Here is a 13,603-nt window from a genome sequence, read left to right on the forward strand (position 1 = left end):
CACGCATATGGACACGCACACTCACAGATACACCGGGGGGTGGGGGTCGAGCGCCACACACGCACAAACGCGACACGTACAAATCAGGGAAAACGACACGCGTACAGGTTCTATACATATATGTATACATACGGATTATACATATATATGATACACTAATTATACCGGACTTCTGTATAAGAACGTAATAAAAAGATATTATATTGCAACGACATCCCTCGGAGGGTCCTCCCTCTCTCTCTTTCGAGTTCGCACATCGGCTCGCATCCGACCTTTCGCATGTTGAGCGCTAATATATATATATATATTTCTATTTATATATATATATATATATATATACTTTTATTTTTATTTTTGACGATTCTTTACACAATGATCAGACAAGTAACAGTGTTCGCTCCGGTCGACGGTTGTCCTTGTCCTTGCGAACGCGGCCTCCCTGGGGGGATTGGCGCCGGCGATCCCAGCGCCGCCGGCGGCGACTCCCGAAAGCTTCCGGCGCCAGAAAGAGACGGACAGAGGGGGAGTTCAGTGGGAGGGAGGGAGACGGATGGAGCGCGCGCACGCGCTGCCAAGGAGGCGCGCGTTTCGCGTCCGCGGTGTAATTACTTCGGGTAGGTAGGCTAGATAGGAATTCGCCTAACTATCTATCTATGCATGTATATATATATATATTGTTTATATATATATATTTATCGCTATGGTACTTACATACCGCGCGCGCACATATTCCGCGGGGTCGCCCGAAAGCGCGCGATTTTCCTAGGACATACGAGGGACGACGACGCGCCCAGGGGGCGGCGGCGCGTCGCCGTCGAAACATCGAAAGCGTTTACACTGGAGATTCTCTTTTTTTTTACCTCTTTCTGCTTTTCGTCTATCTCTTTCTCTTTCTCTTTCTCTCTTTCTCTCTTTAACGGCGGACAACACGACTATACTCGAACGTTATAACTGCCTAACGGTTACAATTAAGTATGGCCGCCTCGAAGCGTAGGTACATTAGCGAGAATACACGACGAAATACGCACCCGAATGCGACGGACTTTACGCCCCCCCCCCCCCTCCAGCCCCGCCGAGCGCGGGTCCCCGGGGAACCGCGGCCGATTCTAAGAACGGCGCGAAAGTCGCAACCGATACGCGAAATCGTTGCGGCCGAAGGAGCGCGAAAGAACGGCGCTCACGAGTTCGACCTGACCAGTAGCACTCGGAACTTGTCCGATAAATTCTCGGGTCGATGCGAACGGGACGGCAGCGGATTAAGGCCGTTTCAAACGTATCCACACCGTGTCCGAGACGTATCCGGGCACCCGGGGGAAATGTCTGCTTAGATTTACACCGGGAAATCGATCACACCTTTATACCATGCGCAGATCTTATAGCGTGAGCGGAGCCATTAAGGCGATACGAAAGGGCCATTCTCTACATATCAAGACGTGATAATACTTATATAAACTTTCCTCCAAACCAGGTGCATCGAATCAATTGGAACTTGAACGCGTGACAATGGCTTTATGTTTCGACGCTTCGTTATGTATAGAGTGACCCTTTCGTACCAGCTTAAAACGCACGTTACAATACTTGTCGGATCGGCAAGGGTCTTAACCGATACGTGGGCGTGATCGGCCCTACCTCGTCGTGAGGTGTTAATAAAGGATTCAAACATTTCCCTCTCGCTATCGATGAATAGCGCGATATAAATCTAAGGAGGCGTTATATGTATCTGTATGTGGATATATGGAGTCGGGGATACGACGGTATGGACGTGTCTGAATCAGTCTTTAGCTGGTCTGGTCGCCTCGGAGCGTTCGTGGAAAACAAAGATGGCGCCCGCCTCCTTTCCTCGAGGACTCGGCTCGGATCGAATCGCTTTTCTTTACTTCCTCCTTGCTGCTGGCTGACGGAGTAGGCCGGTCTGAGCGATTCCTCTTTGCCCCTCTCCCTCTCCCTGGATCCGGCGTTCGCGTGGCGCGCTACCCCTCGGGAAGGAAGATTTCTTAATATTTATGACTAGTCTCGGTCCAGCCGATACGCGCGCGCGCGAGCGAGCGAGCGAGACGGCGAGCGGCTCGCGCGTGCCGAGGAGATGAACGAGCGACGAGGATGGAGCGACGTCACGTGACGCGATCCGTGAGCGATTCCCTACGGGCGCTCCGCATCGGACCTCGGACTAAATTCACTTACACGACGCTAGAACTCGTGCCGAGAGTTAATAGTACTCGAATAGTAGGCAGAGTCAACTTGAATTGTAAATCTCGGAGTAACTCGCATGCTAACTCAAATCTCAAAATACAATAATATTAGATTTAACATCTCTTTACATTAGCTGTCGCACTCTACGGTTGCACTCGACGCATTATCTACCGGAAGCCTATTAATCGGTTTTGCGATACCCGTGGCCGGGATTTATCTTTCAATTCGCCGGCAAATAGTGTGCTCAGCCCGACGTGGCTTGTGCGCTCTTGGCATCAAGGTGTTGGCGAAATTGGCGCCGAAGATGTCTCGTTCGTGAAGCTTTTCCTCGAACCAAGTGAACCGATTCGTTTCAAACTGTACAATGTGAATATAGAGGCCACAAGGAAGGTCCTGACACCCATGAAATTTCAAGTCCTTCCAAATCTCTTTGTAGACATTTTGAGAAATTCTGTACCAAAAAAAAAGGAAAAAAGAAATTGAAATTTCACGGGTATTGTTATTTCCTCTTTGGCCTCCACGTTCACGTTGTCAAGCTCGAGATGATCCTCGGTTCACTCTGTTCGGAGAAAAGTTTGACGAACGATTGACCCCTCGGGTGCCACTTCGAAATCCCCTAATGGAATCGATTCACTTTGTGCCGTGAGTAAAGGTTGTCCGAAATCTTGAGCGATGGAGCGATTATTTTTTTTCCCATTCCGATTTTAGGACTGTTCGAAGAGTCGACATGGAGCGTCAGTCGAAACGCACGGATAGCAGTAACGTCGAGTGATCAACTATTCTGCACCGCTTGGACGTGGCTACTCCCTTAAAAAAGCCACCGAAGAGATGGCACACGACATAGAACTTTGGAGGCTGCAAAGATAGCACGCCGCACATCAATCATCACAACCACGACAATAATTGCGGTCGTCCAACGGTCACAAAATTATGATTACGCTAGTCAATCAGACCAGACCCAGATCCTCGTAAAACTTACTTCTTACAGCGATGGATACACCTTATCCATATCAGGTTACATTCCGCATAATATACGGACAAAGGTGTATCCACGTTTATAAAAAACAGTACATTTTACTCTGATCTAGTCCAGAGTGGTTTGGTCGGTTGTAGCGTAGCCAGAATCCCTTCAAACCACCTTCGGTGTACAAAACCTTAGCCAAACGCAATTATCTTTCGGCAATTAATAGAGGAAAAATAGCGCTAATCACATACTTCAAATGAGAAGCTTAAATCAAGTATTTCTGCCGAACATAAGCCGTAACATCCACGCCATTGAAATCTCAGTTGAATTTTTCTTGTCAGAGCACATTTCGTTTCACGCGTGCTGCAAGTACAAAATTGTCTACCTCTTCCAGACGAAGGCAAATGTTAAAGAGCATATCGAAGCACGTACAAAAAAAAGAAAAAGAAAAAAAAATTAGAAACTAATTTCTACCGTAGCCGTAATGCCGATCTTTGGCGTTAAGTATTCGGTGCCGTTCGCGCATGCCTCTTAATGTATTTGGCGCGGAACTCTACCGAGTTTCCTGATCTAACGGCGGATCGAGCAGCGTCCCACTCGGACCGTTCGCCCCTTCTCATCGCCTCTCCCGCTCTCTCCTACTCCGAGGCGCGAATCCGCTCAACGGACCGCTCGGATCATCGAAGACGACTATCAACTACCTGCCCTTAACTTTAGCCTTAGAGTCTAAGCGCGATTCATTAAGTAGTAGACGAATAACTCGCTCCCTGTTAGCTTCCTCGGACGTTTCTCTGGACGCGAGCGAGACGCCGTTCGCGTCCACGTGCCCTTGCGCACGCCCTGCTGCGCAGCGAGGCACGCCTTGAGGTACTTATTGGCCGTTTGCAGAAGCGCGACGAAGCCGACGAAGGTTTTGGACTCGTTTTGGCAGTTCCAGCGTCCGGGACGGCGGGCGAGCCCTGTCGACCCGCCTCTCCATCGATATGTATCTTCGCCGTGTGACGTCGTGCAGCGTCATCTAACGTTGTGCAGCGCCACCAAACGTTGTGCATCCCCATCTAACGTTGTGCAGCGCCAAGTATAGCGTAACGCCGTGTAACGTCGTTTAACGTCGGACAACGATACGGCAACGGAGGAAAGCTGGTCGCAGCGCATACAACGTTTAACCGAAAAACTCTCGAGCAATCGATACGGAGTACTCGTGTCAGCGAATCGAGGTCGCCGCGAAGAAACGAGAAAAATCGAGTCGGCGATGCCACGTGAGCACCTTAAGGCAAAGATGCCCTTTGACTAGAGTCACGGAGATCGTTACACCGGGGGGTCCCGTCGACGCTAAACGACGACACCAAAACCCTCGACCGCGCCTCATCCGGTCGCTCGTGCACCCTCGAGATCTCCGGGAAAGAAAGAAGCCCCCACCCCCCGTCGTGTGTGGATGTGACTAAAGAAAACGAGATAAAGAAAAAAATAAGAATACTGTTGCAACGCATCTCCATGAAGAAGGGACTTCACGAGTCGGGTTACGCGGCCGCGTCTAGAGAACGACGTCGGTGGCTACGTAGACGAAACCGGAACACCGTTAAGCCGGAGTCGGGACGAGAAACAAAGGATGATAATACCTGGCGTTACGACGCGTGGTGTCTCGGAGCGTCGCCATCGCGCTTACGGTTTGTTTCCGCGCCGCGAACCGAGAGGGCGCGACGCGCGCGGCGGCCTTTGTTTTCCCCTCTCTCTTTCTCTCCTCGATTTTCTCTCTTCTATGAGTCTTCGCGGGTTCTTAAAATCCGTATAAATTCCGTATAAACTCAGGGTGGCCCGGTATCGGTCCGCGGGGGTAAGGTCCGGCGTTTTTAAAATCGCGCTTTTGTACGATAGGTGAATCCGAGGGAGTCGAGAGACCTCCCCGGTCGACCCTTCCCCGTGTCCAGGTAGTGTGCGTCTTGCCTCTACTGGCCGGCGAGTCTGCTGGGATTGAAGTCGAGATTGACGAAGGAGAAGCCGCGGAACTCCTGCTGATTGATGCACCGCACGATCTCGGCGTTGATCGGCGTCAGGACGGGGTCCTCCTTCGTGAACTCGGCGTCGAAGTTCAAGGCGTCCTTTTTGTTTTTCTGGAAATAGAGGGAGGGATTAAAGGTGGTTCTAGATGGAACAGGGAACTCGATGGCGACATCGCTTACGATTTTCGGCTTGAAGGGCGGCTTGACTCTCCGCGACTCGAGGGCCTCCCAATCCATGTACTGGAAGAAGGGATGGACCTTAATGGCGCTCTCTCCGCCGTTGTCCGCGACACAGCCCAGTCGTTTCGCGGGGTTCTTCGTCATGAATCCCTTCAGGATGGACACGGCCTCGTGGGTCAGCCAGACCGGATAGAGCACATCGTCGTGGAGGATCGACTCGAAGAGGTCTTCTTCGTTATCGGCCTCGAAGGGTGGCTGTCCGGCCATCATCTCGTACATCAGGACCCCGAGTGCCCACCAGTCGACGCTGGCTCCGTACTCCAATTCCTGGAGGATCTCCGGGGCGATGTAATCGGGCGTGCCGCAGAATGTCGTGGTTGTGGTAGAGCCCTCGATGCCCTCCTTGCACATGCCGAAGTCCGCCAGCTTGCAGTGGCCCTCCTGATCGAGGAGGATGTTGTCCAGCTTGAGGTCGCGGTAGATCACTCCGTGCTCGTGGAGGAACTGCAGGGCTAGGGTCACCTCCGCCGCGTAGAACCTCGCCCTTGCCTCGTCGAATTTCCGGGCCCTCTGAATTTGGAACATCAGGTCGCCTGCAAACACCCAAGTGATGAGTCATACCGGCTGAAATTAATCTAGGAAAATTAATAAATCATTAAGGCGATGTGTGAAACAGGCATCAAAGAGGTCTTGTTGAAATGAAATTTTCCTCAGAACTGGGTGTACCGAATCGTTTCCAACTTTACCATGTGAATGTAAATGAATGATTCGATAGACCCAGCTCGCAGAAATGTTTCACGAACGATTCACCTCTCAGACGCCGCTTTCACGTCCCCTCAAACTAAATTTAATTTCAGCAAAGCGGACGCCACCTCCGTTGACGTATTCCATGACGAAGAAAAGCCTCTCCTCTGTCTGAAAGCAACTGTGGATGGCCGTGAGGAAGGGATGCTTCGCAGCCAGGGCGAGGATCCGTTTTTCCGTCATCGTGCAATCGACGTCGTCGTCCTGGATGATGACGTCCTTCTTGAGGACCTTGACGGCATACACCTCGTTGGGGTTGCCCTTACGCTCGGCCAGCATAACCTTGCCGAAGCTGCCCTTGCCGAGGACCTTGATGAAGTTGAAGTCGTCCAGGCTGACCTTCCTCGTGTCGGCCTCGACAGCCTCCGGGGTCTTCCGCTCCAAAGCTCCGTCTGCTGCGGCATTCCCCATAGCCGGGGCACCTGGGGTACCAGGTGCATCCGGAGCACCCGGGCTTGCCGACTGCTGGTTGTTCGAGCCCGTCGCGGTACCTCCACCTCCGCCACCCCCGCCGACCTGAGAGCTCTTGTAGTTGATCCGCGGAAGCTTCGTCTGCTTATCCGGCGAGATGCCCATTTTGTTCAGAATCTCCGCCATCACCTTCGTGTTGATGCCGCAGTTGTTCGCCACGTTCTTCTGGCATCTCTTGTGGACGTTCATGTTACAGGCTGCGAGTGAGAAGCGACCATTAGAACCGAATATATCTCCCGTATCTTCCCTGGGTATCCAGAAATCCACTCACCTACACACTGGAGGCCCTGCTTGATCAACCCATAGAGCAGCGAGCCGCAGTGGTCGCAGAACGTGAAGAGCTTATAATTATGCACAACGAACCGATGGGGGATGTTCACGTTGAACCGTTGACCCTGGGTGCCTTGACTGGACTGTAACACGATTCCTTTCCCCTGAACGGACGGAAGATTCGAAAAGGATCAAAATCAAATTCAAACGTAGTCACCCCTGGCCAATTGCCCTCGGATGCCGAAATGAAAATGATATTCGCATTTCATACGTAACTAAATGAACTTCATGGGCCTTTATTTGCATGCACATGTGGCGGAATTAAATGAAAAAAATGTTTCAAGCAGGCAGAGGTTGATTAGTAATGAGACTGCATAGTACCTCGTCTCTCATCCCGGGGCACTTGGTCACCACCGACTCGTGGCATCTCTTGTGGACGACGCAGGTGCACACTGAAACAGGAATGGCAAATTCGACGGTCAAGTACGGAAGTTAAAAGCTACGACAGCGTAGGCGACGGCGACGTTGGTAGCAACGACGGCGGCGGCGGCGACGACGTCGGCGGTTACGTCCCTCCTCGACATGCACATTTAGTGGGGGGTACTTACGATCAAGGTGGGAATCGCAGATCGCAGGAGCTCGGCAGGAGGTCGCAGGAAGCGGCACGATTAATTAAAGAGCAAGCGAGAGCGGTCATGCGAATCGAAGTCCTCTTCGTCGAGAGGTGGTCGATCGTCCCGTCGCCGTCGCCGTCGGCCGACAAAGACCGGGATGGAGGAGAGGGATGGGATCCGTCGAGGTTCAGGTACTTGCGAGGTATCGGTAGGGCAACGACGGCAAAGGGGGGAGGATACGAGATCGGCGACAAAGACGGAGAGCAAAAGCCTGTGACTTCTACCAAGGCGGAGACTCGGTCTAAGAAAACGATCAGCCAGGAAAGACGAGGTTCTCGGTCTCTAGGGTCTTCGAGCTGCCTACTGTCCGCGTTCACGAGTCGTACAGACACACACGCGCACAAACATCGACTCTGCAAGCGAATACATCAGGTAATTGGTTAATAACGTGACTGTGTCTTCCTCACCTTGACACTGATAGCCCTGCTTGCCCAAGCCCCTGAAATACACAGACAGAACACGTCACATCGTCTCCTTGAAATCCCTTTTACACACATACGTAAGCCTTCTCTGCCTTTAAACCATTATGGAGACGAAAGGGCTGGGAGAGATCCCCGAAAATGCGTGGCTTTAACGAGGGAGCGAGCTCCGATACGCGTTTCCCTGGCATGCAGCTTGCCTTTTTTACGGGACCGAGCGAATCGCCGTTTACGATCACGAGCGTTCCTGGACTCGGGCAGGTCGTGCACTCGACGGAGTTCGTTTCCACGCGAGGATTGAAAACCTCGACTATGAGCTACCGATTTCATTGACACGTTTCTACGATTCATCACTTCGCACCACCAATGAAGCATTCCGAGAAAGCTAAATCACGCCTGAATATTAGTTTAACGAGAGGTAACGGTCGAATCGTCAACCATTAGACGTGGACCGCTCGGAACTATGCACTCGCCCCGTGGCAGGAACTTAGCTTCGTCGAAGAAATCCCAAAGCAGGTTATTCGCACAGTCCGAAGTTCACCGGACGGCGTACTCACAAATTGACCTCAAGAAGACGTACCATATAAACTCGCGGCAGTGGGAACAAAAAGTTGGCTGCCTCAAGAAGGTCGCCATAAACTTGTGGCCGTTTACTTGGTGGACCCTTCGCCGCATTGCCCCTCTTCGGCGGTTGAAACCTTGCCGCTCCTTGAACTCTCGCTTTGGTTCCCTGCCACCCGAGACGACGCCGACTCCGACTCCGACGTTGCCCCCAAATCCTTCTCCATCTCCGCTCCCGGAACTCGAGGGTCGATCTGGAATACATTTCGATACATACGTAAAACCACTCTTCCCAAAAACAGAGCCGAACCTTACAAAAGTCACGACCCACCTCGATCGTTCCATATTAAATCTATCCTTATCCGCAGCCGTCCTTGAGGTTCCAGGTCGACCTGCGACATAAACGTCGATAAACCATAAATTCAATGTTTCATTACATGATTCGTCGACTCAACCGATCGTACGCAGGAACGTCAAATCGAAATCGCTCTGAGGTTACGAGAAGATCGATTACCCAGAAGTCGGTAGTCTGCTCATCCCGGTGCATGAGCTCCTCGAAGGGGATGCTACAGTTAGCAACGAAGTCGTCTGGCGGCAGAGCTGCGTCGTGGAAGACGGTGAGGCCCAGCATGACGGCATCCTGCACTTCGTAGGTGAAGGACTCGTTCCAGACCGGGTTGAAGGTCTTAGGTTTGGTGGAGGAGCGCGCCAAGTGGTTCTCATCGACATCAAGAAGTACGTACGGGTCCAGGATGGGTGGCTCGTCCTGCCAGAACTTGCGCTGCTTGTCGGTGGCCCTAAGGCCCTCGGCCTCGCATATCTTAACATTGACCGTTCCGGTAAACATCTCCGGTGGTCGCGACCGTCGCCGTCGCGCTCGTCTCTCAGCAGCTGCCCGCAGCTGTCTCGCGGCTCGAGCTCAGCGTTCGGGCGGTCGTTCGGTCAGTTTTCGCCGAGCTCTCGGCCGTGGTCGTTCGGTCGGTTACTCGGACCCCGGGGGTCGCTCGGATCGGCCCTCGAGCCTCTGAGACGTCCCGCCTCTCCTTTCGTTCGATACTCTCCCACCCTCCCGCCACCCTTCGGACGGTTGTGGCTCCGTGCGCGCCACCGAGCCCACGGCAGGCGGCCGCGGCCTCCTCGACTCGAACGGTCACTGGGTTGTCGCCTCCTCCGATCCACCGGTGGCCGTCGTCCCCGTGACCGGCGCCGCCGCCGCCACCTCCTTCGTCGTCCTCGGCGATCCGACTATAAACAACCGCTCGATCTTCGGTCAGATCCAGCATTCGAGCATACTGGACGCGCGGGCGCGGCGAGGGGGCTGCTGGGAGCCGCGGGGCGGGGGCGACCGACGGACACGAGCGACTGGAATCGGAATGCCGAGAGAGACGGACGCTCTACCACGGACTTTGTCTCAGATGGCACCAAGTAAGACGAGAGATAGAATGGCCGTTACGAGTTCTAGCCCCCTGGTGGTCGCGCGATCAAAACAATCCATATTCCCTATGGATCTGCGCCTCGTTGTGCAATAGATTCAGACGTTACCGACCGAATGGAAAATGCTCTCCTTCCTTTTATAAGGTGTTACAAAAATAGGGAATATAGGCGAAAGCAAGATGAGTTGGGAGATTGCTCACGGACAGGGTCGCGCGATCGCATCTTGTGCTGCCCTCTGATTTTATACGTCAGCTTTCACCATTTTTTGCTCCCAAGGGCGGCGCAACGAATTTCTGGCAGGGACTCGCATACTGGCGATGGCGGTGCCATCTACCTGTCGCCGTTGGCGGCTTACGTACTCGTGATGGTAATACCATGCAGCTGTTGACGGTGGTGACTTACCTACGCTTACCGACCCTGCTCGCTTTTGATGATAAGGGAATTCATACGCTTTCCAACTATCGTTGAAAGCCGCCGGTCCGCAAATAGCTGCGCGAGTGGTTCCACTTAGCTTGTTTTGTGTATGCTAGTAGTTTAACGTAGTTAAAAGTGGAAGCACTCATTGCGTGCGCGCGTTAATGTAAATTGCGGACAGGACGTTGACGGGTACCTTTCCATGCAGCTAGTAATTTCGGATTTGCGTGCTAACCGAAGTAGATTTTTACAGGTACGGCAATGCCATACCTATAGTGTATCCGGCAGCTTCCGTCGGTACCTAGTACGTCGTAGCCAAATTACGGCGTGCAAGGCTACCTGGCTCAGGTTGCCGGTTGCGCGATGCGTTGTTTCGATTGGTAGATGGTATCGCCATCGCGAGTGCGCGAGCTCCTATCAGAAATTCGTTGCGCCGCCCTTGGGGGCAAAAAACGATGAAAGCTAACGTACGAAACCAGAGGGCAGCACAGGATGCGATCGCACGATCCTGCCCGTGAGCAATCTCCCAACTCATCTCTGGTTGTGTTCAGTTGCGTGTTGCATCTTCATGGGACGTGAATATGATTATTGAAGTGTGACTGTTGTTCGTAAATAAGACATGATAATTAAGATTTGTTTTGAAATCAGCAAAGGACTTCCGTTAAAATATTGCATATGATCCTTGGTTGCTCCTTAACGGTTGAAACACTGTTGTGATACCTTGGTCAATGTTTTGCATCGATAAAAATTCAAATGGTGATAGCAAACAGTTAGCCCTATTAATAAAAACTCAATTGAGGTAGATATTAATAATATTTCACTGGCAAAGAATGGCACAGCAAACACCAGGGGTACAAACTGCTGGTGCAGGTTCAGACATTATGTCAGCCCTAGGTAACCTCCAAACAGTTAACACTCAATCGTCTACACCTATGACGACTATGCAAAGTAACAGTACGATTCAAGTCATGCAACCTCCCTCTCAACCTCAGCAAACGCAATATGTTACACAGCCAACTAAGTCGCAGCCAGTAGCGCAATTACCTACTTCGTGTTCATCTAATGATTACGCTCAGGTATTTTTTAATGGTGCGATTTGATATTGACTCTGCTATATACTTTAATGATTACATTTTTAGTTTTTAACCAAGACTCGATTACAAGATCTCGTTAGAGAAGTGGATCCCACTGAACAGCTTGACGAAGAAGTCGAAGAAATGCTTTTGCAACTAGCCGATGACTTTGTTGAAACCACTGTGAACGCTGCTTGTTTATTAGCAAAACACCGACATGCAAATACTGTTGAAGTAAAAGACGTTCAACTCCATTTAGGTAAATAAACCTGTACTGAGTTTTATATATTATACTTATGGGTATATCCATATGTAGCTTTATTCTTTGCTTTTTCAGTTGACGATTATTAATTAAAGATTTACTACAAATTTATTATCTTAATAAATCAAGTATGTTGTTTGAAAAATAAAGAAATTATTTCAATTTTCAGAGAGAAATTGGAATATGTGGATACCTGGTTTTGGCACAGATGAAGTAAGGCCTTACAAACGAGCAACTGTAACGGAGGCACACAAACAGCGATTGGCTCTCATTCGAAAGAGTATTAAAAAATATTGATCACGGACATTACAATGTAATTAAGTTTAAGACATAAAGAGTTTCGTATTCATTGAACGATCGTTATTAAATTCGGATTTATAGAATACATATTTGCTAGGCACATTATTACCGAAATTGCGAATGAACTAGTAAGGACCGATTCATAAGGTGTAATTACACTATGTTTAAACATTATTGAATGACTATATAATTACATCAAAATGATTGAATAATCTACAAGATCAAAATAATGTTGTTAAGGTGATCTCAGATTTGTCTATTTCCAAATTTAAATTACAATTGTATCTAAATAGCAATATTTTGTAATAAAAAATCTTATAAGCTCTATGAATCTGTGATTACATGACATGATTAATACTTCTTATATACAGCATACTTATGCTTATGAAATTTTAGTACATGACAGTCAAGATTAGTAAGGATATACCTAGGATCATGTGTAAAAATATAATTGTCATTACTTAATCATTCTCTTAATTATTATACATTACATTCATTCACAACGGACAGCCTGATTATGTGATTGAACTGGTGCTGTACGAACATTATTTACAAGATCAGTCCTTGGTCTACGGAATAGTAAAACATGTGGTTCTGTAAAATACATTCAAACACTTGAATTAACCATGTGTGATGTCTATATCCAATTGATAAAGGTATTCACATTTTCACATAAATCTAACAAACAGAATTCAATTTAAAACTTATAAATAAAAATTTGTGTATACCTGGCCCATGCATCATGTAATGAACCCATTCAGGACTCTGTTGAACTCCCAGATTACGCCATTCAGTTTCACTCATTAGATGTGATTTCGGTACATGTTTAGAAAGGTCAGCTGGTAAAATAACGTGCCTATTCGGAAAGTAATGAAATATTTAAACAGCTCCAGCGTAACAATATCGCATTGAAGTCGCTACAACTGAGTACAACAAAACTAACCTGTACACAAATTTATCGTCGTAGTACTTTTCCGAGTATTGTATTTGATCTACGGGCATTTTGAATCGCAAGAAGCGAAACTCGTTTTGTGCGTCGATAAACATACGAAATTTAATGTGGCAAAGGAATACTCTTAATTGTCATTATCATAAATAAACATCAAATGATCCCGCTCAAGAAAACGTTTTAAGTGATTGCCTACTCTGTGCTCATTTATGAATCGGAATCATGTACTGCCCCCATGTAGCACGTTTAGGCAACGTATGTATAAACATACATTTATCAATCGTATGATTTAACATTCCATCACGTAAATATGTACATATGTACATATGTATGTACATACACGACTTCGTTAATGCAAGAAATTAAAATTTAGAGAACTTATTTTATTATACAAAAATAAAAGACTCATGCGGCACATTTTGCGTTTAAGGTATAAAAGGATATTTTCCGAATCTAAAGTAATTTTCATGTTTCCCATTTTAAATTGCTCGTGCGAAGGGATTTCCTGTTTCGCACAGAGTTTAGTTGGGAGATTGCTCACGGGCAGGATCGTGTGATCGCATCCTGTGCTGCCCTCTGGTTTCGTACGTTAGCTTTCACCATTTTTAGCCCCCAAGGGCGGCGCAACGAATTTCAGA

The 13,603-nt window shown here is 49.1% G+C and overlaps 3 protein-coding genes across 7 annotated transcripts; 1 reads left to right on the forward strand and 2 right to left on the reverse strand.

Moving 5' to 3' along the window:
• Positions 1 to 108: 108 nt before the first annotated feature.
• On the reverse strand, positions 109 to 9,943 carry LOC105695297 (protein kinase C). 5 transcript variants are annotated; one of them, XM_012416744.2, is made up of 9 exons: positions 9,048 to 9,943; positions 8,865 to 8,925; positions 8,553 to 8,787; positions 7,961 to 7,992; positions 7,261 to 7,331; positions 6,881 to 7,022; positions 6,207 to 6,806; positions 5,335 to 5,927; positions 109 to 5,265 (listed from the first exon to the last, which is right to left on the reverse strand). In XM_012416744.2, exons 1-9 carry the CDS (start codon positions 9,378 to 9,380, stop codon positions 5,101 to 5,103), a joined length of 2,232 nt encoding a protein of 743 aa, XP_012272167.1. In that variant the 5' UTR covers positions 9,381 to 9,943; the 3' UTR covers positions 109 to 5,100. The 5 variants fall into 5 exon arrangements, with proteins under 5 accessions (XP_012272167.1, XP_012272166.1, XP_012272170.1 ...); XM_012416743.2 differs by having other exon boundaries at positions 6,881 to 7,043; XM_012416747.2 differs by lacking the exons at positions 7,961 to 7,992; positions 8,865 to 8,925; positions 9,048 to 9,943 and having other exon boundaries at positions 8,553 to 8,655.
• A 968-nt stretch (positions 9,944 to 10,911) lies between these two features.
• LOC105695233 (transcription initiation factor TFIID subunit 12) lies at positions 10,912 to 12,347 on the forward strand. The gene is made up of 3 exons (XM_012416604.2): positions 10,912 to 11,457; positions 11,521 to 11,713; positions 11,886 to 12,347. Exons 1-3 carry the CDS (start codon positions 11,212 to 11,214, stop codon positions 12,011 to 12,013), a joined length of 567 nt encoding a protein of 188 aa, XP_012272027.1. The 5' UTR covers positions 10,912 to 11,211; the 3' UTR covers positions 12,014 to 12,347.
• A 126-nt stretch (positions 12,348 to 12,473) lies between these two features.
• On the reverse strand, positions 12,474 to 13,136 carry LOC105695234 (cyclin-dependent kinases regulatory subunit). Its single transcript, XM_012416605.2, has 3 exons — positions 12,960 to 13,136; positions 12,745 to 12,872; positions 12,474 to 12,610 (listed from the first exon to the last, which is right to left on the reverse strand). Exons 1-3 carry the CDS (start codon positions 13,061 to 13,063, stop codon positions 12,510 to 12,512), a joined length of 333 nt encoding a protein of 110 aa, XP_012272028.1. The 5' UTR covers positions 13,064 to 13,136; the 3' UTR covers positions 12,474 to 12,509.
• Between the last annotated feature and the right edge of the window lie 467 nt (positions 13,137 to 13,603).

Source organism: Orussus abietinus, unplaced genomic scaffold (genome assembly GCF_000612105.2).
Source record: "Orussus abietinus isolate OABI.00-Male unplaced genomic scaffold, Oabi_2.0 scaffold156, whole genome shotgun sequence".
Classification (NCBI taxonomy): domain Eukaryota; kingdom Metazoa; phylum Arthropoda; class Insecta; order Hymenoptera; family Orussidae; genus Orussus; species Orussus abietinus.

Excerpts from the sequence above, each read along its gene's own strand:
- LOC105695297 (XM_012416743.2), bottom strand. The coding sequence starts at position 9,380 with ATGTTTACCGGAACGGTCAATGTTAAGATATGCGAGGCCGAGGGCCTT. Across the intron at positions 8,926-9,047 it reads AGCAGACTACCGACTTCTGG|GTCGACCTGGAACCTCAAGG; the intron begins GTAATCGATCTT and ends TTTATGTCGCAG. Across the intron at positions 7,993-8,552 it reads CACTGCCGCGAGTTTATATG|GGGCTTGGGCAAGCAGGGCT; the intron begins GTACGTCTTCTT and ends TGTGTATTTCAG.
- LOC105695233 (XM_012416604.2), top strand. The coding sequence starts at position 11,212 with ATGGCACAGCAAACACCAGGGGTACAAACTGCTGGTGCAGGTTCAGAC. Across the intron at positions 11,458-11,520 it reads CATCTAATGATTACGCTCAG|TTTTTAACCAAGACTCGATT; the intron begins GTATTTTTTAAT and ends TTACATTTTTAG. Across the intron at positions 11,714-11,885 it reads AGACGTTCAACTCCATTTAG|AGAGAAATTGGAATATGTGG; the intron begins GTAAATAAACCT and ends TTCAATTTTCAG.
- LOC105695234 (XM_012416605.2), bottom strand. The coding sequence starts at position 13,063 with ATGTTTATCGACGCACAAAACGAGTTTCGCTTCTTGCGATTCAAAATG. Across the intron at positions 12,873-12,959 it reads GACGATAAATTTGTGTACAG|GCACGTTATTTTACCAGCTG; the intron begins GTTAGTTTTGTT and ends CTTTCCGAATAG. Across the intron at positions 12,611-12,744 it reads TTACATGATGCATGGGCCAG|AACCACATGTTTTACTATTC; the intron begins GTATACACAAAT and ends TGTATTTTACAG.